The 27,963-nt window shown below is 46.2% G+C and overlaps 1 protein-coding gene across 2 annotated transcripts in view; it reads left to right on the top strand.

Moving 5' to 3' along the window:
• The window catches only part of RXRG (retinoid X receptor gamma), a 76,168-nt gene that overhangs the window by 9,230 nt on the left and 38,975 nt on the right, over positions 1-27,963 (top strand). The window contains exon 1 of one of the 2 annotated variants that reach the window (XM_081194471.1): positions 17,979-18,247. The exons of the other annotated variant lie outside the window; for it this stretch is intronic. Coding sequence (XP_081050597.1) covers positions 18,199-18,247 — 49 coding nt within the window. The 5' untranslated portion in view covers positions 17,979-18,198. Of the gene's footprint in view, positions 1-17,978; positions 18,248-27,963 lie in introns of those variants that run through there. 2 annotated transcript variants of the gene reach the window in all.

Genomic DNA, 27,963 nt, shown 5'->3' with positions numbered 1-27,963 from the left:
ACGCTGGCTCCCTCGGCCTATAGAGCGAGATGAGTGCTGCAACCCCAGAGTCGTCCGCGACTGGACCTAATGGTCAGGGGTACCTTTACCTTTACTTGAGTGGGTGGTCATGGACCAGTTCCAGGTGTTCTAGGAGGAAACTGATTTTTGATCTATTTCAGTTGTGGTTTAGGCCTGGTTTTGGTAAGGAAACTGCTTTGGTTACCCTGTATGATGACCCCTGTCGGGAGAAATGGGTCCCAGCTAATTCTCCTCAACTTCTCAGTGGCTTTTGAGACCATTGACCATGGTATCCTTTTGGAGCAGCTGTCCAAGTTGGGTGTGGGTGGCACTGCTTTGCAGTGATTCTGGTCCTAATTGGATGGTTGTTCCCAGAGGGAGTGTTTTTCAGCCCTGTGGAGCTTTCAGTGTGGGTTCAATTCTATCCCCTGTGCTGTTTGACATCTACATGAAATCACTGAGTGGGGTCCTACCTGGAGGGATGTTTCCAGAGGGTGATGCTTGGAGAGTGCTATTCAACCCCGTGGAGCCTTCACTGTCTAATTTTATCTCCTATGACACACTTTTTTAGATATGCATCATTTCATGACGCAGTAATTCAGTTTTACTAGCAAACTGGAGGTTAAACTGACTGCTTTCCAGGAAGTGCAGGGAGCGTTTGCACAACACAGTTACGCACTGCAGCCAACACACTAACATGTCGCAATACACAGTTTCAGAAAGCTCTGCCCTAGGCTGTTTAGCATCTACATGAAACCACTGAGCGTGGTTTTCTGGAGGTTTGGAGTAGTTTGTCAGCAATATGCTGACGACACGCAGCTCTACTTCTCCTTTACACCTTCAGGTGAGGCAATGGATGAGCTGCCCTGTTGTCTTGCTTGCGTAATGGACTGGATGAGAGCCAACAAACTGAAGCTCAATCCAGTTAAGACTGAGGCGCTGTTAGTGGTTGAATGGATGAGAGGTTGTCTGCTCTCCCCAAGCCTCACTCTCTTGACACTTCCCTCCAAGTAGGTGCCACCCGCACCCAACTTGGACTGCATTTTCTGAAGGATACTGTTATGAGAATCTTAAGGTCTCAGATATAGAATAAATATTCATAAATGCACACCTATCTAAATACGTAAACTGTGTGTCTGAGCATGGAAGAGCAAACCTGAAGCCATTTTGACTCTCTCAGTGACCTCAAATATTCCTCAAATAAGGGAGGCAAATGGGGAAAGCCTTCCCATTGTCCTTTTGCTTACAAATCCTGTCATAAGGGCATCTTTGTGTAGGAATAGGGTGAGCCTGTGACCTGCATTCAGGAACTAAAATATTAACCATCACCAAAGAATAGCCAGGCTGCCCAGGTAATGCAATCAGTAGCCATTATCAGGTATCCTGGTAGACAAGGTTTCTGCTGTAGACCTGCCTCCTATGCTGTATGTATGATGACTTTGGGGTGGTCTTTGGCTAAGGGGGTTGGGCAATGTCCAAAGTCTTTAAAGGTCCCTGCACACTTTTGTTCAAGGTCTCTCCCTCCTTCAAGGAGGGGAGGGAACTCTCTTGCAACCGGAAATGGAAGATCTGCCTTGCTTTCCACAGGATCCTGCCTCTATCCATTCTTCTCTGACCCATCATGGACTTAGGGGACTCAGAGCCCCATGGAGAGTTGGGCAGCCAAAGCCAATCCCCCATTTTTTACATCAGTACCATGGTTGATGGTATCAAAAGCCACTGAGAGGTCAAGGAGAATGAATAGGGACACATTTCCCCTGTCTCTCTGTACCGCCGTTTAGAACAGTTTATGGCAGCTCCATGGTTGAATATTGTCCAAAACTTTCCTCTGGCCTTGATACTTATCTGGCCAAAGGACCCTGCCTTTTACGCCTGGGTTGTGATATTTCCCATGCCCATGCCTGGAAGAGGTTCATCCAACCCATGACTCCCTCCGAGAAAGCCAGGAAGTGGAGGCCTTCCCCCCCCAGTTGGCTATTTTCTCCTCTTCTTCCACGCGCCCCCCACTTCCCAGGGAAAGTTTGCCACACGCTTTTCCATTACATGCCTGTTCATGACCTTTCCGCTCCAACAAGAAAGAGTTAGCGAAGCACATAGGCTCCGATTCTTCTGCTAGCACAAAAGATGGGATTGTTGGCAGCCCTGTGGCACAGAAAACATCTAATTGACTCAACTTTCCCTGCTTGGGCTCTGAATGTGTTTTCTGCTCGAGGGTATATCTCAGCATTATAGTGGCCCTCTATGAGGATGGGAAAATGCCTTGTTCTGTCACAGGCTAGGGCTATGTCCATGTGCAGGGCAATCTCTGGAATAGCTCAGATCATTTTCGGAACAAGCGCCCCTCACACGGGGCTGGAGAGCAAAACAGTGGGTGGGTGAAGGGAACGACAAGCCTGGCACGAAGGACTGTTTGATGAGTCAGAGAAAACCAAGATGGCCACTACCTTTCCTCAGTGCATGAGCCAAAAGAATGGAAGGAGGGGGCACTCCAATCTCCAGAAAGAGCTTTCAGATGTCAAGGAGATAAAGAATTACACAACTTTTAGAAGACATCTGAAGGCACCCCTGTATCAGGAAGTTTTTGTTGCTTGATTTTGTTAAAATGTTTTTAGATGCAATGTGAACCCTGCAGGGTGGCTGGGGAGACCTGGCCGGATGGGCAGGGTATAAATGGTACAATTATTATTATTATTATTATTATTATTATTATTATTATTAAAGATAAATTTGGGATGAGTGGTGAAAAGGGGGACCCAGACTACCTATCCTTTCTTTTTTTATATAAAAGATACTTATTAGAATTTTACAAGCAATAAAAAGTTACAGAATTAAGAATAAAAGATAGAACAGAATAACAATAATAAAAGAAAAAGAGATACAAAAGTACAAGGACAAAATACATAAAAAGTAGAAAGAAAGTTAGAAAACAAAAAAGAAAAAAAAGAATCAATATTTTCATATCTTATATTTCAGTTACTTGTTTCCTGACCTCCTCACACCCCCCTTTTTGTATTCCAGTTCAAATATTTAATTCAGCAAATCCTTACCCAGACTACCTATCCTTTCATTTCACATTGCTACCTGCATTTTGTGACAATGACAGCAATGTCCCTCTAGACCAGGGGCTGGCAAAAAAATTTCGCCGTGGACTGGTCCACTGTCCCTCAGACCTTTTGGTGGGCCGGAGAAGGGGCACTGTGGGGAGCTGGAAGAAGAGGCAAGGGGGGCAAGTAGTCTTCCTCCCCACCCTCCAGCCCCAGCTGCTGCACTTACTTTCCCTGAGGCTGCCACCACCACCACCACAACAACAACAACTGCTTCATCTTCTCTTGGGTAGATAGGGCAAGCTCATCCGCTCCACTCTCTAGTCCGCAGGAGCAGCAGGGTGGCGGCAGCAGTGGAGGGAAATTGAGTGGCACAAAAGGGCTGGCTCTGGAAAGGGGCTGCTTAAAATGGTGCGCAGCCAGCTCAGCCCAGCCCCCTACCTCCTCTAGGCAGGGCGGGGAGAAGCCAGGAGGAGGGAGGGAGGAGATGCTGCCATGGTGTGTTTGAGGGAGAGGAGGGGAAATGGAATGGCGCAGGAGGGGGGGAATGGCGCAGCTCAAATGAACAGAATCCTTACGCCAATCCACAGGCAGTCCACAGGCCAGATCCTGAAGGCAATTGGGCCTGATCCGGCCCGTGGACCTTAGGCTGCCAACCCCTGCTCTAGACAACTACCATTCTTTGCCCAGATGCACAGCACAAATATCCCATAGAGGAGGACCTTGGGGTGCGGGTGTGGAATGGCAACTGCTAACCAGTGACCACTGAGAAAAGTGTGGGTGCTGCCACCACCGTGCCCCAATTTGGACCCCTACCTTCTTTAAAAATCACCCAGACACTTCCGTTTTCATTGCCTGTGGATGAGTCAGTTAAAATAGAGAGGAGCGTTTTTTCAGTTTTGTAAATTGATTATTGTTCAGTCTGCTCCCATTGTTTTAACCGCTTGCATTTGTTTGATTATTTTAGTACACTTAGTAGATTTATTTCCTGATCTGGTTAGCTTGAGCTGTCCAGGGCTGGGCCGCCTATGAGGTGGACTGAGGCAGCTGCCTCAGGCGGCAGAATCTAAAGGGATGCTGCTGCCCATGTGTTCTCCGCCTGCCCAATCACAGCAGAGAACCGAGAAGAAGCGGAAGCATCTTTCAGCAAAATCTTGTGAGAGCCCTGTGAAATCTCAAAAGAGCAGTTCGCAGTGGCGTAGCGTGGGGGGTGCAGGGGGGGCCGGCCGCACCGGGCGCAACATCTGGGGGTTAGGGTTAGGGGGCGCAAATCCATGGGTTAGGGGGCGCAAATCCACGGGTTAGGGGGCGCAAATCCACGGGTTAGGGGGCGCAAATTACTTGCCTTGCCCCGGGTGCTGACAACCCACGCTACGCCACTGGCAGTTCGACAGGGGAAAAGGCTCCTTCTGGAGGTGGTGGACTCTTCTCCCTTGGAGGTTTTTAAGCAGAAGTTGGGTGGCCATCTGTCTTGGTTGCTTTCATTGAAATTCTTGCATTGCAGGGGATTGGACTAGATGACCTTTGGGTACATAGTAACAACAACAACAACAACAACAACAACAATTACATTCGACAACTGAAGTTCCACTGTATGTATTATCTGGATTCTGTGTTACTAGGTTTTGTAATAAATATACTGTAATAGTAAGATAAGGACAGCAGGGAGACTGTAGACTACAATTTAAAAAATGTTTATGAAGGAAAAAGGTATATTTTCTAGTTGTTTCAAATACCTGTGGAGCTTCAAGTAAAAAGTTGGCTAGCACAGATAAACCTTGCAGTTGTGGCTTCTGAGTCAGTGTCCGAAATAGCCTTATAGCACCACCTGTGTCATTTATCATGGAGATAATTTGCCGGGAATAATAGGCAGCTGCACACACACAATGGGGCAAATCTGCTGGAGGTTCTTAGGCAGGTATAAGACGACTCAGTGACACAACTCATTAGCGCCCTGAGGATTCATTAGGGAGTTAGTATTCTAACCAAAGGTCCCCTAAGGTTTAAAGAACCTCTGAATTATCCGGCTGTCTTTCTTGATGGAATGGGTGCATTTTGCAAGGTAGGAATTTCCCTACATCTTCGTGGAATCTTGCTTTGTTGATGTGCTTGTAGAAAGGAAGGGACTTTGCTCTGAACGGTGACGGGGAGTCAAGCAGATATTATTTTCTGAAAGCAGAATGTGCTTCAGCAGATGGGGACTCTTGGGGAATAGGACTCCTCCGTTTACAGGTATTCTCAGGATGCCCTTGGTTTAACATACAGCACTTGGTAATTGAATTAGCTCCTGGGGTTTCTGGTGCTAATTTCATTAATGGGTTTCAAGCAGGTATCTCTTTAACACCCATGTCCTAAACACATTCAATAGAAGGAAGTAGACTTCCTTGAAATCAAACTCAGAAGCACAAATAAACGCCAGACCCTGCTTGCTACTGCAGCAGGTCCTGTGGCATACGGGTATCTAGAATATCTCTGCTCTTTTCTGTAGGTTCCAGGATATATTTATTTAACGCACCCCCCCCTCCACAAACCTAGGACTTGGAATGAGTGATATAGGCCGTCTACTGTATTATCGGCTTAAAACGCAGCTAGGTTGTTCTTTTCCTCAATTCTGATGGAAGCTGTTTTTGAGAGAAATGTATCAGAATACAGTACAGGCAGCAAGCGATTTGCATGGGGGTTACCTTCCGGACCCCTGCACAAATTGGCGGGGTGCATGTAAGGCCCCTTTCCACTCCCACTCTTGCCCGATTCCACCACTTTTGTGACATTTTTTGGTGACGTTTTCAGGTCACGTCTGGGTTCCACGTGATGGTTGTGTGTGTGGTTCTGCACATATCAGATGTGCCTTATACGGTTGCTGCTTGTATTTCATAAGAAATGACAGGATAGAAACAGGATAGCTATGGATTGTGACTAACCTGAAAGACCTTCATTGGTTCCCAGTACATTTCCAAGCACAAGTCAAAGTGTTGGTGCTGACCTTTAAAGCCCTAAATGGCCTTGGCCCAGTACAGTGGTACCTCAGGTTATAGACGCTTCAGGTTACTCCGCTAACCCAGAAATAGTACCTTGGGTTAAGAACTTTGCTTCAGGATGAGAACTGAAATCATGCGGTGGTGGCATGGTGGCAGCAGGAGGCCCCAGTAGCTAAAGTGGTACCTCAGGTTAAGAACAGTTTCAGGTTAAGAACGGACCTCCAGAACGAATTAAGTTCTTAACCCGAGGTACCACTGTATAGCTGAAGGAGTGTCTCCACCCCACTGAGGTTCAGCTCCAAGGGTCTTCTGGCAGTTCCCTCACTGTAAGAAGTGAGGTTACAGGGAACCAGGCACAGGGCCTTCTCGGTAGTGGTGCCCGTCCTGTGGAACGCCCTCCCATCCAATGTCAAGGAAATAAACAACTATCTGGCTTTTAGAAGACATCTGAAGGCAGCCCTGTTTAGGGAAGCTTTTAATGTTTGATGTTTTACTGAGCTTTTAATATTCTGTTGGGAGCCGCCCAGAGTGGGCAGGGTATAAACAACAACAACAACAACAACAACAACAACAACAACAACAACAACACATCCCAAACAGTGGTGGGCATTCACTAGATATGAAGTAAATGGGAGTGTTAGAGGCATTCTCTACAACCGCAAATAACATCTACTTGACCCATTTTCCTCATTGGACTCTTACGCTGCATACTAGATTTGAAATCTGTGTTCCAGATTTCCTCTAGATCCCTTACTCCTCACTGGGAGACCTCTGGGGCTTCATTATGTCCACCAAGCCGCCTCTATTACTTTGAGTTATTGCCGGTTCCTAGCTGCCATGCATTTATGCTCAGACACTGAAAAGCAGTGTGAGTGCAGGACAATGGTCCAAAGTGGCAGATCAGATGGGGGCGATGGAAGAAGTGGGCTCTCAAAGCTGTAGTTTTGACAACTCTGTAGAAGTTATTTATGATTTGCTAATCATTTTAGAATATGGTCAAGGAACACATCTGAAATGCAAAGAGCCTGATGCCATGGACTGGCTGGTGGAAGGCACCAGCTGGGGAACGCTCAAAGGAGGAAGGGAAGATTGACCAAACCCAAAGAGGGCTCATTAATGGTTTCTCATCATCCTGGAAAAAGTGACAAGTGGCGTGCTGCAGGTTGTCAGGAAAAAGCAGCAATGCAAAAGCCAGCTGCAGGTGGCTGGAATGCAAAACAGGATGTTGATGTCTGGAACTGTACTGTTGGGAAAAAGGGGCAGTCCATTCTCTGTACTGAGCGCCGGATGTTAGCTCAGAGTGTCATCTGACCTGTACTGGAAGTACAGGGGTGGAGTTGTGACTCTACTGCTGGAGTCTGGAGAGTGCAGTAATGTTTCTCTGTACTGCTGAAATGACAGGAATAAAAGACATGTAAATAGACTCCTGTCTGTCTCTTTCCCCTCCCTGGGGAATGCAGGGAGGAGGGAGGATGGTGTGTTCTTCTCACGTCTGAGGAGGATCGCCGATTTATGGCCTTGCCTGGATCCTGCCGGGAGACGCAGATCGGAAGGTCAACAAGTATCTCAGTCGGTTGCCCGGGGGAGGAGGCCAGTTACCTCTGACTGCGAGCTGAGATACTGACACAGGGTTCTGTCCTGGGCCCATTGTTGGTTGAAGGAATTGGATAAAGGAATTGAGGGGATGCTCATCAAATTTGCAGATGATGCCAAACTGGGAGCTGTAGCTAATGTTGCAGAAGACAGAATCAGGATTCAAGATGACCTTAATGGATTGAAGAACTGGGCCAAAACTAACAAAATGAATTTCAGTAGGGACTGTTGTAAGCTTCTGCACTTGGGCAGGAAGAACCAGATGCACAAATATAAGATGGGGGACACCTGGTTTACTAGCAGTACACGTGAAAAGGATATTTGGGTCTTAGTGAACCAGAAGCTTAACAGCAAAAAAGGTAATATTATCCTAGGCTGCTTCAATAGAACCTGAATCATACCTCAGGTTCCAGACGCTTCAGGTTGCGTTTTTTGAGGGTTATGGACCGCCGAAACCCGGGTTACTTCCGGGTTTCGGCGGTCGCGCATGCACAGAAGCGCTAAACTGCGCTTTGTGCATGCGCAGAAGTGCAAATCACAACCCGCGCATGCGCAGACACGCCACTGTGGGTTGTGGATGCTGTGGGTTGCGAACGTGCATCCCGTATGGATCACATTCGCAACCCGAGCATCCGCTGTATAGTTCCCAACCAATGTTAGTAATAGAACTTGGTCGGACCATATCTGGATCATTGGTTCAGTTCTGGGTGCCACAATTTAAGGAGGATATTGACAAGCTGGAACATGTGCAGAGAAGGGCGACCAAGATGATCAAAGGTCTGGAAACCAAGCCTTATGGGGAACAGTTGAGGGAGTTGGGCATATTTAGCCTGGAAAAGAAGAGACTGAGAGGAGATCTGATAGCCATCTTCAGATCTCTTAAGGGCTGCCACATGGAAGATGGAGCAAGTTGTTTTCTCCTGCTATGGAGGGTAGGACCTGAACCAAGGGTTTCAAGTTACAAGAAAGGAGATTTCAAGTAAACATCAGGAAGAACTTTCAGCCAGTAAGAGCTGTTGGATAGTGGAATGGTCTCCCTTGGAAGGTGGTAGACTCTCCTTCCTTGAGGTTTTTAAGCAGAGGTTGGACGGCCATCTGTCATGGATGCTTTAGTTGAGATTCCTGCCTTGCAGGGGGTTGGACTAGATGGCCTTCCAACCCTACAGCTCTATGATTCTGTTCTATAAGATAATGTACAAAAGGTGTCATATTTGTTAAAATGTGAATATTGGACAATATTGCATACAGAGATGTGTAAGCACTAAAATGCTGGTTAACTTTTCAGGCTGACAACAAAGAGCAAACTGAGGCAGAAATGGGGCAAACTGAATGGAAAAGTGAGAAATGGAGAGAAACCGAAAGCGACAGATTTATCCATCCCAGTGGAGAGATAGGGAGAGGGAGAGGGCATATCTGTCAAGCGTCCCTTATTTAACGGGACAGTCCCTTGTCCCAGCGCCATGTCCCACTGCTGTCCCTTATTGATGATGTCCCTTAAATAAGCTACTGAAGGTAATGGGGCCCTTTCTATGTCCAGCTGTCCTTTGTCAACAACAAATTGTTGCTGTTTTTTGTGTGTTGAATATATGATATATGGTACTTTATGGACCTAATAGGTATCTAAAGCCATTTGCACGCAACAAAATATGTATTTTATCAAAGTAATTGTTGATCCCTTATTTTCGAGGCTGCTGGTCCCTGTTTTCAAATCTGTAAGCTATGGGGAGAGGGAGAGGGAGAGGGAGAGGGAGAGGGGAGAGAGAGAGAGAGAGAGAGAGAGAGAGAGAGAGAGAGAATTAATAGAAATAGATTCTACATTGGACATAGAAGCCTGCAAATAGTGGATTTAGTACATTTTAGGTGACCAGTTTTTGGTCAGGTGAATAAAACTGAATGCTTTTGACTTCAAATGTAATAAGTGCCTGATTTCTGCAGCGTTTGCGATGTCGTGGAGTTGGAGTAACTTAATGGAGAGGAGTGTGTTGAATAATTATCAATCATATTTGATCTGGTGCAGCCAGCCTTTCTGGATGGAGAGCAAATCCGAACGCCTTAAAGAGGCTGATGTGTCAAGGAAGTAAGTGGATTACACTGGGCTTCCTTTTTGTTTTTTTTTAAATGAATCTAGGTTAGCATCTGCTTAGTACCCTGCACGCTCACACACAGAGCGAACAGGACATTGTTGATCTAGGTTGGACTGCCCAATTTATATAAGCTCTATGCAGCTGACCCCCCCCCCACAATAAATTCAGCAAACAAGTGATGAGGAAGTAGGAAGATGCAGCCGTGCATTTGGTAGTCGGGCATAGGCAAACTCGGTCCTTCAGGTGTTTTGGGACTACAGTTCCCATCATCCCTGACCACTGGTCCTGTTAGCTAGGGATGATGGGAGTTATAGTCCCAAAAACATCTGGAGGGCCGAGTTTGCCTATAATAAATAATAATAATAAATTTTTATTTATACCCCGCCCTCCCCGGTTCAGAAACCGGGCTCAAGGCGGCTAACAGCAAATTTAAAACACTTAATTGTGATACAACATAAAAGCAGCATAAAATACAGTATAAAAACACGAATAACAATAAAATTCAAAGTTCAAAAATCAGTTTGGGGGAAATCCATCCAATAAACATTAGATGATCACCAGGGCTAGCTGGCTGAATTAGTCCTACTTGGGCCAATGAGGAGGCCAGGGGAGAATTAGCTGTGGGGTCTCAGAGCGGGCAATCTTCCTAAAAAGGGAGTGGGAGGGAAGAGAAGGGAAATAAAAGATCAGGCGGAATTCAAATTAAAGGCCAGGCGGAATAGCTCTGTCTTACAGGCCTGACGGAAAGAGGTTAAATCCTGAAGGGCCCTAGTCTCATGGGACAGATCATTCCACCAAATTGGAGCCATCACTGAAAAGGCCCTGGCCCTGGTGGAGGACAGTCTGACTTCCTTAGGGCCCGGGACCTCTAAACTATATTATTCATGGACCTTAAGGTCCTCTGCGGGGCATACCAGGAGAGGTGGTCCCCCTAAGCCAGAAAGGGCTTTAAAGGTCAAAATCAACACCTTGAACCTGACCCTATACCCCACCGGGAGCCAGTGCAATTGGTAAAGCACTGGGTGAATATGCTCCCATGACAGGACCCTGTGAGGAGTCTCGCTGCAGCATTCTGCACGCGCTGGAGTTTGTGGGACAGTTTCAAGGGCAGCCCCGCGTAGAGTGAATTACAGTAGTCAAGCCTGGAGGTGAGCGTCACATGGCTCACTGTGGCCAGATTGGGGCGGGAAAGGTAAGGGACCAACTGCTTAATGTGGTGAAGATGGGAAAACGTTGCCTTAGTTGTTGCTGCAACCTGCGCCTCCACGGAAAGGGAGGCATCAAGGATTACACCCAAACTCTTAACGGAAGGCAATGGCACTAATTGGGCCCCCGCAAGAGAAGTGAGTTGGTCCCTCATCCCCATGCCATCCCAACCCAGCCAGAAGACCTGTCTTTGAAGGATTAAGTTTCAATTGGCTCCCACGAAACCATCCAGCCACAGCCTCCAAGCATCTGGTCAGTGTGTTCGGGGGCGAGTCGGCGTGGCCATCCATCAGCAGATAGAGCTGAGTGTCATCAACATATTGGTGACAACCCAGCCCAAAGCTCCGGACAATCTGGGCAAGGGAGCGCATAAAGATATTAAAAAGCATCAGGGAGAGAATTGCGCCCTGCGGCACTCCACACACCAAGGAGTGGCGCAATGACATCTCCCTCCCTAGCGCCACCCTCTGTCCCCGACCAGAGATAAAAGAGCACAGCCATTTACGGGCTGTGCCCTGTATCCCCACATCGGTGAGGCTATACAGTGGTACCTCAGGTTAAGTACTTAATTCGTTCCAGAGGTCCGTACTTAACCTGAAACTGTACTTAACCTGAAGCACCACTTTAGCTAATGGGGCCTCCTGCTGCTGCCGTGCCACCGGAGCACAATTTCTGTTCTCATCCTGAAGCAAAGTTCTTAATCTGAAGCACTATTTCTGGGTTAGCGGAGTCTGTAACCTGAAGCGTATGTAACCTGAGGTACCACTGTATATGCATGCAGAGTTCTTGCATGTGAGCACGGACCTTGGTTAGACACTCTACATATTTAGAGTCTGCAGGTCAAGGAATAAAATCTCTTGTCAGCAAGAGGCAAGCTGTTTTTCTTGACAGCCCATCCCCCTTGCAGCACCACACTCCCAAAGAGGTGAACCGAAAGAGCATTCGAATCATGCAATACTGTTGGGCTTCGGCTTGTGCTCTTGGTTCCACCTCCTCCAGGCTCCGTGCCTGTCTAAATTGCACCCACTCACTGCCCGCCCAAACACTGTCCCTCAGGTCCTGTACTAAAGTCCTTGTCTAATGGTCTTAACACCTGGAAACCCAATTGGATGAATACGGGTCACATGCTGCAGAGCACTCGCGCAGTTAAATTAAGGGTGAAATGTAAAAAGTCCAAATTCTCACCAGGTGTCCTTTAAAAAAATAGTCATAAGAAACGACATGAAGCAATGCCTTATTGATGCCGAAATGATTTTGGGGTGTCTATATGCTTATAAGTCAAAAGAGCGGTTTCATCCATTTTCTCTCTCCTTTTCCTGTTCTCTCTCTCTCTCTCTCTCTCTCTCTCTCTCTCTCTCTCTCTCTCTCTCTCCTTCTCTCTCACGGACTACTGTAAGATATAGCATAGGTAAAGGGACCCCTGACCATTAGGTCCAGTTGTGGCCGACTCTGGGGTTCCGGCGCTCATCTCGCCGAGGGAATGTGGCCAGCATGACTAAGCTGCTTCTGGCGAACCAGAGCAGCACACGGAAACACTGTTTACCTTTCCGCCAGAGTGGTACCTATTTATCTACTTGCACTTTGACATGCTCTCGAACTGCTAGGTTGGCAGTAGCTGGGACCGAGCAATGGGAGCTCATCCCATTGTGGGGATTCGAACTGCCAACCTTCTGAACGGCAAGTCCTAGGCTCTGTGGTTTAACCCACAGCGCCACCCGCACCCCAAGATATAGCATAGTTTATGCCAATTTACAACTGACAGTCAAGCAAGATAGGATGGCTGTGCCAGGTTTATGAGATTATAATGAATAATTTGTTTTGACACAAATAAGTAAATGGGAAGACGATGACCATAGGAAACTGATGTTCACTGGTCCATCTAGTTCAGCATTGGCTATGCTCACTGGGTGAGCATAAAACCACTGAGCCTCTTGGGCTTGCCGATCAGAAGGTCGGCGGTTCGAATGCCCACAATGGGGTTAGCTCCCATTCAGTGCCAGATTTACATATAAGCTAAACAAGCTATATCTTAGGGCCCCACTCTCTTGGAGGCCCCCCAAAAAATTTAAAGGAAAAAACACCTGGATGTACATTTCCAAAATATAAGCTAAAAAACAAATAAAACAAAACCTACATATAGCAACAGTGTTTTGTGTTGTGTAGGCTCCTATGATGTAAGTAATGGGCCCTGCCTGGTAGCCTGCTCCCTAAAATATCACTGGTTTGCTCAACAAACAGTGACAATTTGTTGTTGACAAAGGACCCCATTACCTTCAGTAGCTTAGGGCCTCATCAAACCTAAATCCGGCCCTGCTCCCGTTGCTCTGTCCCAGCTCCTGACAACCTAGCAGTTCAAAAGCATGCCAGTGCAAGTAGATAAATAGGTACCACTGTGGCGGGAAGGTAAACAGCGTTTCCATGCTCTCTGGTTTCCGTCATGGTGTTTCTGTTGTGCCAGAAGTCGTTTAGTCCTCCTGGCCACATGACCCAGAAAGCTGTCTGTGGACAAACGCCACTCCCTTGACCTAAAAGTGAGATGAGTGCCACCGCCCCATAGTCACCTTTGACTGGACTTAACCGTCCAGGAGTCCTTTTACCTTAAATGAGAGACTTTAACAGGGATTGAACCTGCAACCTTTCACTTGCAAAGCCTGTGCACTACCTGCCCCTACCATCGTTTTAAAGAAAAAGGACCCTTAGCTCCAACAATTGATGCTGGAAGGGACATATGAATGCAGGTAGCAACGGGATATAGGTATTTCCCTAATTTTGATCCTATATGAAAATTGTGAGACGCACCCTATTTTTAAAGCACAATCTGCTCCCATAAAGAATCTTGGCAACTGTAGTTTATCTACCGAGCTACAATTCCCAGCACCCTTTCCAGGTTCTTGGGTATGGGTGGGTGTGCTTTAAATGTAAGGCGTATATGCAGACTTTAGTTGGAAATATATATCTTTGATTTGGGATACAATGTTTGGAGGATATGAATGATAATGGCACTATCTTGGCAACTTTTAAGTTTTGGCAGATGGGGTTCTTTCTTATATCAGGAAATATTACATTACTTGCAAGTTTTTCTTATATTATTTGCTTATTTCAACAATTTATTCAACACTTAACTTAGTTTCTAAGTGGCTTACAATGAGGTTACAAAAGAGATAGGAAAGATAAAATCAGTCAAAGATGTAAGTTTAATATGCATAAAGTGCTATGCTTGAATGCACTGTATTTAAAAAAACGCTTTGCAGAGAGGTTTGCATTGTGACTGGAATCCTGAGGGATGTCTTACATCAGGAAGGTGAAACCTGAGAACTCAGCGCCTTTGTCAGTCAATTGAGCTCAGCTCAGTGCTTTATCAAGCAAGTTGCTTAGGATCTCTGTCTGGTACCAGAGAGAGAAAACAATACTGAACTGTATTAAGGACTAAAAAGAAGCCTGGACTGCATTGGTTGATTGTTTAAGAGCAATGTGCTACTTTGTATTCTGGAACATTTATTTGCAACTATTTTAAGACTGTTTCCAGCAAAGCTTTGAAACTCATTCTTGTGGTGGGGAGGAAATCACATCTACTTTGCACAAGGTCTAGATAAGCAACTGTCACAATCTGCAATCCTATCCTACACCAAAGTTGTTAAGGGACTAGTACATCAATCCAAGAACTTTGAACTTGGCCTGGTGGCAGTAGGGACCTACTGATAACAAAATGTGGACTGCACAGTTTTGGAGACTCCATCAGCGTCTGTTGTTGCAGGACATTTCGAAGCTACTTCTCCCACTTTCAATTATTATAAATTTCTGATTGGTGGTAGCATGAAACCTCTAGGGAAGAATATAGAGGTTTGGAATAAGGACTTTAATAAGGTCATTCATCCTAATCAATGGGAGTAAATATTACTGCTGTTGATGAAAGTCTTGATATAAGACTGCAATGAATATAGTTTGAAATTATTCACACAGTTTATTGGAGGACTCAGAAATGCATACAGTTGAAATTACTACAGCTGAAATTAGAAGTATGTTTTTGGATTATTAGACAATTTCTTGCTTACTTTGGCAAAAAAGTGCCTTTCCCCCTTTTTTAGACGTTTCTAAATGTCATTATTTATTTTATCTTTGTTATAGTGTATCGTTAATAATAATTTGTCTTTGTGACATGTTTAGGTTTTATTTTTTTTAAAAAAAGGTTTTATCTCAATAGGGTTTATTGTGGGAGGGCTTGAGATGAAGTAAAGGTAAAGGTAAAGGGACCCCTGACCATTAGGTCCAGTCATGGCCGACTTTGAGGTTGCAGCGCTCATCTCGCTTTACTGGCCAAGGGAGCTGGCATACAGCTTCCAGGTCATGTGGCCAGCATGACTAAGCCACTTCTGGCGAACCAGAGCAGCGCACAGAAACGCCGTTTAACTTCCTGCCGGAGTGGTACCTATTTATCTACTTGCACTTTGACATGCTTTCGAACTGCTAGGTTGGCAGGAGCAGGGACCGAGCAACGGGAGCTCACCCAGTCGTGGGGATTTGAACCGCAGACCTTCTGATTGGCAAGCCCTAGGCTCAGTGGTCTGACCCACAGCGCCACCTGTGTCCCTAAATTGCCTAGATGTTAGCCAGAATATATTGCTTGATATATAACCATTTGAAAGTTATTTCTGTAAACTTGTTATTAACTTGTTCTGTACACTTGTAACTCTCCAACTATTTGACTTCACCCCTGAAGGCGTTACTCTTCCGTGGTCTCCCAAAACAGATGGATGTCAACCAACCAGACAATAGCATTGTTAATAGAAAAAAAAAGTTAGGAGGAAGATAAGGGAAGGAGCCAATGGGTGAGGTAGCCAGGAGTCACAGAGGTTATGTTCTGTCCTTTCACCTGGGACATTTGCAAGGAATAAGCATGTGATCGCCCTGGTCTTCAGTAGCAGTCAGGTCAACTGACTCAGAAGAGGAGGGACCAGAGTGCTGGTGGTTTCTCTTGTCCTGCAGGATAACTGGGCAAGTCCTTTTTTTCACAGCATGAGAGACATCATTTGTTGAAGCGATATTTGTTTGCTGTTGTAACCTTTAGATGATGGAGGACAAGTTTGGCGTGACAAATGATCCTTGTGTTATGCTTTTGAAGCAACAGGTTAGGGTATGGCACCTACATTTCTTGACCCATTATTTCATCAGTTCCTTATCCCCCCAGTCCACTCCTGCCTCCCATGGGGCAAAACCGTAGCCCTAGAGCAGGGGTCAGCAAACTTTTTCAGCAGGGGGCCAGTCCACTGTCTGTCAGACCATGTGGTGGGCCAGACTATATTTTGAAAAAATAAAATGAACAAATTCCTATGCCCCACAAATAACCCAGAGATGCATTTTAAATAAAAGGACACATTCTACTCATGTAGAAACACGCTGATTCCTGGACCGTCGATGGGCCTAATTTAGAAGGTGATTGGGCCGGATCCGCCCCCAGAGCCTTAGTTTGCCTACCCATGAGCAGTGGTGTTCAAACTTTTTTTCAAAGAGGGCCAGATTTGATGAAGTGAAGGGCTGTGAGGGCTGACCAAAGTTGTTGAGCTTTTTTAAGGGTTGAAGTTTTTTTTAGGATTTTACCCCAAGAAATAAACTGCCACAGGGGCCAGATTAAACCGACCAGCTGGCCAGATTAGGCCCCCAGAATGGGCTTTGCCTGCCCTTGAGGAGGAGCCAGATAATCAAAGAACAACCATCACATTCTGCCCGGGTGCCTGAGAAGCATAGGTAGAGAACTCCTGGTTGAGAACTTCGATGTTACTGACATCTCTGCCACATGGCGGAAGGTAACTTTCTAAATGCAAAAGTTTTTAAATCGCTTCAAGCATAGCTCATTAATACTACAAATATTTACAATACATCAGCCAGCAGGCTTACTGATTTCTAAACATTAGCAGCTAATATTGTACTCTTTGCAGGGACGCGGGTGGCGCTGTGGGTTAAACCTCAGGGCTTAGGGCTTACTGATCAGAAGGTTGGCTATTTGAATCCCCGCGACGGGGTGAGCTCCCGTTGCTCGGTCCCTGCTCCTGCCAGCCTAGCAGTTCGAAAGCATGTCAAAGGGCAAGTAGATAAATAGGTACCGCTCCGGCAGGAAGGTAAACGGTGTTTCCGTGCGCAGCTTAGTGATGCTGGCCATATGACCCGGAAGCTGTCTGTGGACAAACGCCAGCTCCCTTGGCCAGTAAAGCGAGATGAGCGCCGCAACCCCAGAGTCGGTCACAACTGGACCTAATGGTCAGGGGTCCCTTTACCTTTATCACACTCTTTCTTTAGATGAAAATGAGCTGTGTTTCCATTTTACCCAATTCAGAATAGTAACATAAATACATGGACAACTGGCTAATAAAATCCATTTTCCTTGTTTGCATTCTACCAAATTTTAGATTTCCGTGTAACACTTTTTAATGTAAATGCACAGAAGCACTTTAATCCCCACTTTTTTATATATGGACAGGATTCCTGCACTTTTAACACCTGAACAGTATATTAACACCTCCAACAGGTCTGCCTTTCCCCAAAAATGGAGATGGCACAGGAGAGAATTCTCTGGTTCAATTTGCGCCTTTCAGGCATGTGTTAAGGACATAGGAAAACATGCCAAAATAAAGGCAGCAGCCATAGGTGGAACTCACACAATGCATTACATCAAGAAAAGTTTGGTTTAATCATAACTGATAAATATTGCCAATTTTGTATGACAGTTGTTCTCTGACATCAACACAGAAACAGCTGCCTGTAAGTGTAGCCATATGTCGCCCCCTCAATTAATTACTCCACACAGCATTGATTTTTTTTTATTAGTACATACTTCAAATAATACCCTCACCCTCCCCTTCCCCATTTAATTCCCCCAGCTTTTGATTTGTGACCTATACCAGTGCTGTGATGCATTGATTGGTCTTGTCGCTGATGGATTAAGCTACCAATATAACACACTGCAAGTTTGCAGAGAACACACACACACACACACACACACACACACACACACACAGAGAGAGAGAGAGAGAGAGAGAGAGAGAGAGAGAGAGAGAGAGAGAGAGAAGCCCTGCCCATAACAGAATGGAAAAGGAACAGCAGCTGAAAACTGCCTGATTCTTCCAGCCACTGTCTTCAGGGTAAGCAGAGCTTCTCTACACGATTTCTTCTCCTCTTGAGGAGGCAGCAAGCCTGGAATCGCCGGAGAGAGTTTCAGGTTTGCTAAGCAAAACGGAACACTTTAAGGATCTTGGAGGCACCCTTTGCCATTGCAATGAAGAGATGAACTGAATATTAAAGATGTACGGGAATTATCCACACTTCATTAAGTTTCCCACAGGCTTTGGGAGTAAGTATTTCACGAATGGTTTCATATTTCTGGTTTTGGATGCAAATAGCAATTGAACAACCTAGGCACAGGGGGGGAAATGCAGAAGTGGCGGGAGGAGGAGCAGAAGAGAAGAGAATTAAATTTATGCATTGTTAAATCAGAAGCTGCTTTCTCACTGGGAAGGCAATGCCTTCCTAGAGGGTGGGGTGTTTCTGTGGGGTTTCTTTAAAGTTTGACGAGAGCTTTTGGCTTGTATATGGTGAGTTTGTTATGCAAATAGTCAGTGTGATAGAGTGGTCTTGCAGCATCTTACAGCGATTTTACCAAATACTTGCTTGTCAGAAACAGGTGAATGAAAGCCATCTCTTAGCTTCTTTCGTGCTAAACAAATTCAGACCTGGGGGGTGGGCACCCGCAAGAACCACATGGAAATAGTGAACCAGTGTACTGCCTCAGATTGTATACGGGAGCCCTCAAAAACTTATCTTCGTAAAGAAAACCAGCATGTGGCAAGAGAAGGGCAAAAAGCCTAGTTTTCTATGTACAGAGTTGCTGTTGTTGTTAAATGGAGCAGCCCGTAATCTTGCGAGCGCCAAACCTGCAGCCTGGCTGGCCGAAGGACACATTTATCCCCTTATTGAGGACTAGACCCGAGACTTTGGGCAAAGTAAGAGAGCATACCATGGATTTGTTGCCTTTAGATTGAGTGAGGTAAGTAAAGGTGCTATATTTGTATGTGACCTACTTGCCACAGGAAGTACATAGTGGAGCACTAAATATAATATGGAGAGAGAGAGAGACAGAAAAGCTCCAAAGTATTTTTGGACTGAGAGCATCCAAGTCCTGTGTTTGGATACTCCCCAGCCTCCTTTCTATGGGCTTACTCGGACAATAGGAGAGATGTGGGCTTGCATAATAATAATAATAATAATAATAATAATAATAATAATAATAATAATAATAATTTATTATTTATACCCCGCCCATCTGGCTGGGCTTCCCCAGCCACTCTGGGCAGCTTCCAAAAAAATATTAAAATACTGAGATACATCAAACATTAAAAGCTTCCCTAAACAGGGCTGCCTTCAGATGTCTTCTAAAAGTCTGAATAAAGAAATTCCTTCCAGTAGCACCTTAAAGACCAACAGTTTCTTGGTGAGGTTGATGGACTTCCATTTCATGCGGCTCAATGTGGTGCCTTCCATGGTTCCAGTTACAGATAGGTAGCCATATTGGTCTGCCATAGTCAAAATAAAGAAATTCCTTCCAGTAGCACCTTAAAGACCAAGTTCTAAAAGTCTGGTAGTTGTTGTTCTCTTTGACATCTGGTGGGAGGGTGTTCCATAGGGAGGGCGCCACTACTAAGAAGGCCCTCTGCCTGGTTCCCTGTAACTTGGCTTCTCGCAGTGAGGGAACCGCCAGAAGGCCCTCAGAGCTGGATCTCAGTTTCCAGGTAGAACGATGGGGGTGGAGACACTCCTTCAGATATACTGGACCGAGGCCGTTTAGGGCTTTAAAGGTCAGCACCAACACTTTGAATTGTGCTCGGAAACGTACTGGGAGCCAATGTAGGTCTTTCAAGACCGGAGTTATGTGGTCTTGGCGGCCGCTCCCAGTCACCAGTCTAGCTGCCACATTCTGGATTAGTTGTAGTTTCCGGGTCACCTTCAAAGGTAGAGCGCATTGCAGTAGTCCAAGCCATCTCTGCCATGGTCTCTGCCTCTCTTTCCTCTTAAAATGTGATCAAACTTACTAGGCAATATCCAGCTAACATGTTCTGTCGTGCATAGGGTTGTGTCCAATTCGTTCTGTCCGTGCGAGGATTCCTGCATGAGCAACAGAACTTTCCCACCTCTCACATCCCCTTGCACTCCCAAAATACGCTCCGGAGGGTTGTGGGAAACCCCAGAACAGATTTAGGTGGTGTGCAGGGAGAGGGAAAAGGGGAAGAGTTTGACTACACAAATTGAAATCCTTGCGCCGACAGTGTTACTTAGCACTGCCTTGGATACAGCCCAATGCATGGCAAGACATCATTGCGCTGTGTGTTTCCCCCAGTCAACAAATGAGGCGACAAAGCACAGAGATGTCACATACTGCTCATTGCATTTACATTTGGGTTTTATGGGGACCAGGGGGCAGAGAGGCCTGGAGCAGTGGCAGGAGTGCCTTTCAAGGGATCCTTAAGCAGCTTAGTAAGGTGACTTTTGGCTCATCTCCATCCTGTCCTGGGGCCGTGATGATGTCCCCATGGAGAATGCTAATGACCTGCCTCAAATGGCTGTTTGGGGGAGCATGTGCTTCATAAAATGTTAGATACTCAGTGCTTTTCTTCCAGAAAAAACTGTTCTGGCACTGCATACCAAGCAGAGGGCCTTTTCGGTAGTGGCACCCGCCCTGTGGAACATCCTTCCACCAGATGTCAAGGAAATAAACAAGTACAGTCATACCTCGGGTTACAGACGCTTCAGGTTGTGCGTTTTTGGGTTGCGAACCGTGCCGAACCTGGAAGTACTGGAACGGGTTACAGTGGTACCTCGGGTTAAGTACTTAATTCGTTCCGGAGGTCCGTACGTAACCTGAAACTGTTCTTAACCTGAAGCACCACTTTAGCTAATGGGGCCTCCCGCTGCTGCTGCACGATTTCTGTTCTCATCCTGAAGCAAAGTTCTTAACCTGAAGCACTATTTCTGGGTTAGCGGAGTCTGTAACCTGAAGTGTATGTAACCTGAAGCATATGTAACCTGAGGTACCACTGTACTTCCGGGTTTCGACACTCACGCATGCGCAGAAGCGCTAAATCGCACTTTGCTCATGCGCAGAAGCACTGAATCGTGATCCGCGCGTGCGCAGATGAGGCACTGCGGGTTGTGAACGTGCCTCCCACACGGATCACATTCACAACCCGAGCGTCCACTGTATCTGACTTTAAGAAGACATCTGAAGGCAGCCTTGTTTAGGGAAGTTTTGAATGTTTGATGTTTTATTGTGTTTTTAATATCCTGTTGGAAGCCACCCAGAGTGGCTGGGGAGGCCCGGCCAGATGGGTGGGGTATACTGTAAGTAATAAATTACTATTACTATTACTATTATTACCATTGAGTACCTCCAGGGGGAAAAACACTGTAAGATACTCATTAAATGGCTGTTCTCAGTTAACAGGAGCTGGGGATATTGTGCGCGGCACAGAGAAGGCAGAGTTATTGGAATCAGTACTGCAGGTGATGGCAGAGTCAGGCAAGAGATTTCAGCAGAAATCTTCTATCCTGAAGTTCACCCATATTATTGGCTGTGGCGTGATAATGGGGGGGGGGTTTAATCTGATCATGGGGTGGCTAAAAGTTAAAAGAGGTAGAATAAGCTAAAAGTTAAAAGAGGGCCAGCAACTGTTCAGTAGTAATTCCGTGCCCCCACACCACTAAAAAAATACATTTGTGTATCCCGTGATGGATAATATTGGTCTAATAGAGCTGCCAACTTTTTCTCCTTGTCCGGGTTTCCTGTAATGTTAGCAGTTACAGGAAATTTTGCATGTAAAACTCCTCTTGGCATGTAAATACAGTGAGAGGGGAAAGCTTCCTTTGCTAAATTCCTGCTTCTCGTTCAGTTTTGGAATGCATGGGTGCCCAGCTTGAAAGAGAGCGGATAAGTTGCATGCAATGTTTGGTTCTGGCTGGGTGAAACCCACCTGCCTTCGGAAATGAAATTAAAATATGGGTCATTTGACACTCAAATATTCTGGTGATTGGGAGTTTTGGAAATAAATGTCTGGCAGTTTCAGATAGCTGCTGGCTGTTTGGCTGTAACAACAACAACAACAACAATTTATACCCTGCCCTCCCCAGCCAAGACCAGGCTCAGGGCGGCTAACAACCAATAAAAAACAAGTTGATTGAAATACAACTTAAAAAACAAGATTAAAATACAACACTAAAACATTAAAAAAACATTCATTCATTCATTCAGTTATATTGGCATGGAGGCAGGTAGTATACTGAGCTATACCTCCTGCCCTGTCCCTCCTCTTTTCATCACCTTCCTCCACGTTTGACCCTCAACTGGTGGGAGCTACAGCCATTGTGCCCTGTCCTTCTGGGTACAATAGATGCACGTTCCCTAATTCTTTTTACACACGTGGGCATGTTTGTTAGAGGCACAGAAGTGCTGGACGGAGCATTCATCTATCTGCTTAAATGCAAATAAAACATTTTGCAAGGCTGCTTGCTCCCAATGTTACTCTGGGACATGCATTGCGATTGACAAAGGGCCACACTCCCGGTTGTTCAGCTCGTGCAATGCTTCAGGATTTCATCAAGGTCTTCCCTCGGCTGCAAAAAGTTGCTGCCGTCGACCCTGGGAAATAAGTCCCATCGACTCCATCGTGTCTTTGTACTCTTCCTGTACTCTTATCAGCAGACTGGCACGCACAGAGAGATTCAACAGGTAAAGCTTTTCTGTGCCTAAAACGGCAGGAAAAGCTACGCTTGCTGAATTTCTGTGTGTCAGGTTTCCATTCAAGGCACAAGAACAGGACCAGTACATAGAAGTTGCTGGTTCTAAAACTGGTTAGGTTGCATCCAGTTAGGTCCCATTAGGTCCAGTCATGACCAACACTGGGGTTGCGATGCTCATCTCGCTTTATTGGCCAAGAGAGCCGGCGTACAGCTTCCAGGTCATGTGGCCAGCATGACTAAGCCGCTTCTGGCGAACCAGAGCAGTGCACGGAAACACTGTTTACCTTCTCGGCAGAGCGGTACCTATTTATCTACTTGCACTTTGACATGCTTTCGAACTGCTAGGTTGGCAGGAGCAGGGACCGAGCAACGGGAGATCACCCCGTTGCGGGGATTCAAACTGCCAACCTTCAGATCGGCAAGCCCTAGCCTCTGTGGCTTAACCCACAGCACCACCCACATCCCACCAAGGTTGCGGTTAGGCATTGGTTAATTTTTGGTTGGTGGAGGGGATGTGGTTGGCTGTGCCTGCCCCTCCAATGCTGCTGCTGCAAGGGTATTCCAGTAAAGGAATCAAGGGGCTCACCATGCTTTTGTCCAAACCCCTGGCAAGGGGCTAGGGCCATGCAAGAGCCCATGGGAGCATTTGGGGAGAGGGGAGAGCCTGACACCCAGCTTTATTCTCTCCCCAAAATTGTTTGCCCTTATTGACTTCTGCACAGGTGTGGTTGTCAGTTCTGTTCCTACCTCCAAGTGGGAACAGATAGTCACTAACCAATGCCTAAGCAACCACTCACATACTGTAATTCAATAAAGTTGTGGCCAAAATTATGCCAAAAACCAAAACAAAAATGATGTGTGAACCGTGTTTTTATTCAGGGGTGTCTTGGGGGTCCTTGACACACAAGTGGAGGTTTTGCCAAGTGGTATCCTTATTTTTATCTGCTAAATGTCAGAATCGGAGCTATAAACCCATCTATAAAAGTGTGAAGACTGACAAAAAGAGTTGGGAGGGAGGGAGACACAGTAAGGAATATTTGCACATAAGAAGAGGAAGAGCAGGTTATGAAGGCTATCACAGCCTCTCCAGGCATATGTAAGGCTGATAAATTACTCCGGTTTCTCATAGTCCACAATTGCCTCAATTTTTATCCAAGCTTCGATGTTTCAACTACACATCACATGCAAGAGTGTGTAAGGAAAGCCCAGTGACCCATTTATTTGCTGCAAAGCAGCGTTGGGAAGGGACAATTTGGAGAGGGAAAGCAAGAGGCAGGGCGATCGCTTAACTCTTCCAGCCCATCACTTCTTTCTTCATAACTAGCAAACTACTCGAATCATAACATGCAAATTATACTGACCCGATTTGGGGAACTGAAAAAGCCAGCTCATTCACAGGCTGCCACTGCTTACGCTCTGAAAGCATCCTCCGAGTCCCACGTTTCTTTCGGTTTCATTGGGAACGGCGGTGGGTCTTTCTACCATCACACAGATGGAGTTTGGGATTCATTTCAGACCTACCCATTGGCTTCAGTTTAGACTATGGGCAGGCAACCTAAGGGGATGCGGGTGGCGCTGTGGGTTAAACCACAGAGCCTAGGACTTGCTGATCAGAAGGTCGGCAGTTCGAATCCCCGCCACGTTGCTCGGTCCCTGCTCCTGCCACCTAGCAGTTCGAAAGCACGTCAAAGTGCAAGTAGATAAATAGGTACCGCTCCGCCGGGAAGGTAAGCAGTGTTTCCGTGCACTGCTGTGGTTCGCCAGAAGCGGCTTAGTCATGCTGGCCTGGAGCAGCCAATAAAGCGAGGTGAGTGCCGCAACCCGACTGGACCTAATGGTCAGGGGTCCCTTTACCCTTTACCTTTAACCGCAACCTTACAAATTGTGACGATTTCCTATACAGTAGGCAAAAACCAAATGGCACCAGCCAATCCGCCAAATGGACAAAATTCCTACCAGGCCCCTGCCCCAAAAGCAGACGATCCCACGACAGGCATAGCAAGGTCAGTGCGAACAAACCCTAAATAAAGGGAGGGTGGGCGGGTAATCCGATGTGCGCAGCGAAAAGAGGAAGCTCAACGCTGCACACAGGGAACATATATAGCACTCCCATCAATCAAATAAAATTGCAACAATAAATTTTCCCCAGCAACAATTGAAGGTGTCCAATCAAATTCGTGGCCATCCATACTAACCCGCCCAGCAACAGGGGATGTCATGGTTGCTCCCACCGCAACACGTGCTTTCCATGAAGGAGAACCCGCTTTGTTTATGTGTTGCTGAAGGCTCTCTACTGCTTGGTAGTACGCTGTGTTCATCATTTAACCTGCTCTCCACTTTTGTTTGGGGCAGGACTTGGTTGAGGGCGCAGGACTTTTGTTGGGGGGGGGCAGAACCGATGTGATTGGCCAGTTATTTAAGTACAGTGGTACCTCGGTTCTCGGACATCTCCGTTGACGAACGTTTTGGAACCCAAACGCCAAAATGCTTCCATTTTCGAACGCTCCTCGGAAGTCAGACGGCTTCCGCTGCGTGTTTTTCAATTTTCTCAGTTGATTTTGTAGACTGCCCTTTGCTCCTTGGTTTTCGAACGTTTTGGAAGTTGTTTGAAATGAAAGTAGCCCAGCCTATCTCACACTGCCACAGGTATAACCAAGCTGCCATCGTGACTTGGGTGCTGTTTATTTAACCAACCCTTTTTTATTCTATAACAACCTGTGTGTAAAAACAAGCAAACAGCAACCTGTATGTTCTTTTATTCCAAGCTCTGGTCTATTGCCTTTACTTGGGTGCTAATTACCCAGTTACTCCCACAATATGCAGGATGTAGGTTTGATAAGGCCGTAAGTCATGACTGGACCTAATGGTCAGGGGTCCCTTTACCTTTACCTTTAAGCTACTGAAGGTAATGTCTATATGTCCAGCTGTCCTTTGTCAGCAACAAATTGTCACTGTTTATTGTGTTGAATATGGTAATTTATGGACCTAACAGGTATCTAAAGCCATTTGCACATAACAAATAGGAGCCTACACAACACAAAACACTATTGCTGTATGTATGTTTTATTTTATTTGTTTTTTTATCTTATATTTTGGAAATGTACAACCAGTTTTTTTCCTTTAATTTTTTTGGGGGCGCCCAAGAGAGTGGGGCCCTAAGCTATAGCTTGTTTAGCTTATATGTAAATCCAGCACTGTATGTGTGGAATCTTCGTGTGATACCCTTTAGGTAAAGGTAAAGGGACCCCTGACCATTAGGTCCAGTCGTGACCGACTCTGGGGTTGCGGCGCTCATCTCGCTTTATTGGCCAAGGGAGCAGGCGTACAGCTTCCGGGTCACGTGGCCAGCATGACTAAGCCACTGCTAGCGAACCAGAGCAGCGCACAGAAACGCTGTTTACCTTCCCACCGGAATAAACCTATTTATCTACTTGCACTTTGGCGTGCTTTCGAACTGCTAGGTTGGCAGGAGCAGGGACCGAGCAACCGGAGCTCACCCCGTCGCGGGGATTGGAACCGCCGACCTTCTGATCGGCAAGTCCTAGGCTCTGTGGTTTAACCCACAGCACCATCCACGTTCCTGTGATACCCTTTGACTCTGAGCTAAATATATTATTACATGCGTCTGTACAGTGGAATGCATGTGCGTGTTTGCGTGCAACTTGTGATTAAGGGTGTGCAATAGCACAGTGCTGAGATCAAGCCTCTCTAGAGCCCATTAGAAAGCATTGTTAGGCACAAATGAGAATTTAAAAGTTTGTCCCCAAGACAGGAAGTGCAACAAATCTGGATTTATTGGGAGAAACTCTCCCTCTTTTTGCGCTGATGCAGTGCACCAGGAACCGGATTCATCTGTCACGTTGCATTACTTGACAGGTACAGAGAATGTGATAGCCCATTTTTAAATGTCATGTGTGCTGGAGCCTTCTGCAAAGACTGGATTTCAGTTCCTCTGGGCTGCTGCTATGGATTCTGAAGATGGCTTCTGTTCACTCTCAGGATAACAGCATCATTATCTGCCAAGGAAACATTCCAAAAGAATTCATATTTAATAGAAAGGTCTTTCTCTAGGCATTGCAGTAACTGCAAGGAGCACGTTGACATTGCAAGGCATGCAGTTAAATGGAACGCAAGGGGTAATATAGTCACATTACAGTCTCTTTTCTTTTGAGAACTATAGGTCTTTGAAGTGGGTGAGCTCCAGCATAATTTCCACTGATGATTACTATCCCACTCCTGGAACAATGGTTCCCAAGAGAAGTGTAATAGTTAAATATTCTGACCAGGCAATTGGTCAGCACCTGAACCTTCCACTGCCTTGACTGCTACAACTATTTTCATTGGGTTGATTGATCGCCATTAAACTTGGTGCACTTCCTCCGCAGAGATTACTTTGCTGTTGGGTGCAGGCTCAATCTGCCTTCCCACCACTACACTTGTACTAGCATGATAAGGGATGCCAGTGGTGCTGTGGTCTAAATCACTGAGCCTCTTGGGCTTGCTGATTGGAAGGTCAGCGGTTCGAATCCCCGCAACGGAGTGAGCTCTCGTTGCTCTGTCTCAGCTCCTGCCAACCTAGCAGTTCGAAAGCACGCCAGTGCAATAGGTACTGCTGTGACGGGAAGGTAAACGGCATTTCCGTGTGCTCTGGTTTCCATCACGTTGTTCCATTGAGCCAGAAGAGGTTTAGTCATGCTGGCTGCATGACCCAGAAAGCTGTGGACAAACACCAGCTCCCTCGGCCTGAAGTGAGATGAGTGCCACACGCCATAGTCACCTTTGACTGGACTTAACCGTCCAGGGGTCCTTTACCTTTTTTACTTTACTATGTGGTACCGGCCAGAAACCAAAAAAGACTGCCTCATGGCCCTTACATGAGATGAATAGGTACCACTGTGGCAGGAAGGTAAATGATGTTTCTGTGCGCTCTGGTTTCCATCATGGTGTCCCATTCCACTAGAAGTGGTTTAGTCATGCTGGCCACATGACCCAGAAAGCTGTCTGTTGACAAACACCGGCTCCCTTGGTGAAAGCGAGATGAGCGCTGCAACCCCATAGTCGCCTTTGACTGGACTTAACCATCCAGGGGTCCTGACAATTAAGTCCAGTCCTAAACAACTCTGGGGTTGCAGTGTTTATCTCGCTTTACTGGCCAATGGAGCCGTATTTGTCCACAGGCAGTTTTTCTGGGTCATGTGTCCAGCATGACTAAGCCCCTTCTGGCGAAACCAGAGCAGTGCACAGAAATGCCGTTTACCTTCCCGCCGGAGTGGTACCTAT

The sequence above is a fragment of the Podarcis bocagei genome (assembly GCF_964188305.1).
Source record: "Podarcis bocagei genome assembly, chromosome: 5".
Taxonomy (NCBI): Eukaryota; Metazoa; Chordata; class Lepidosauria; order Squamata; family Lacertidae; genus Podarcis; species Podarcis bocagei.
The sequence above is the reverse complement of the archived record's forward strand: the minus strand, read 5'-3'. Positions and strand labels throughout refer to the sequence as shown.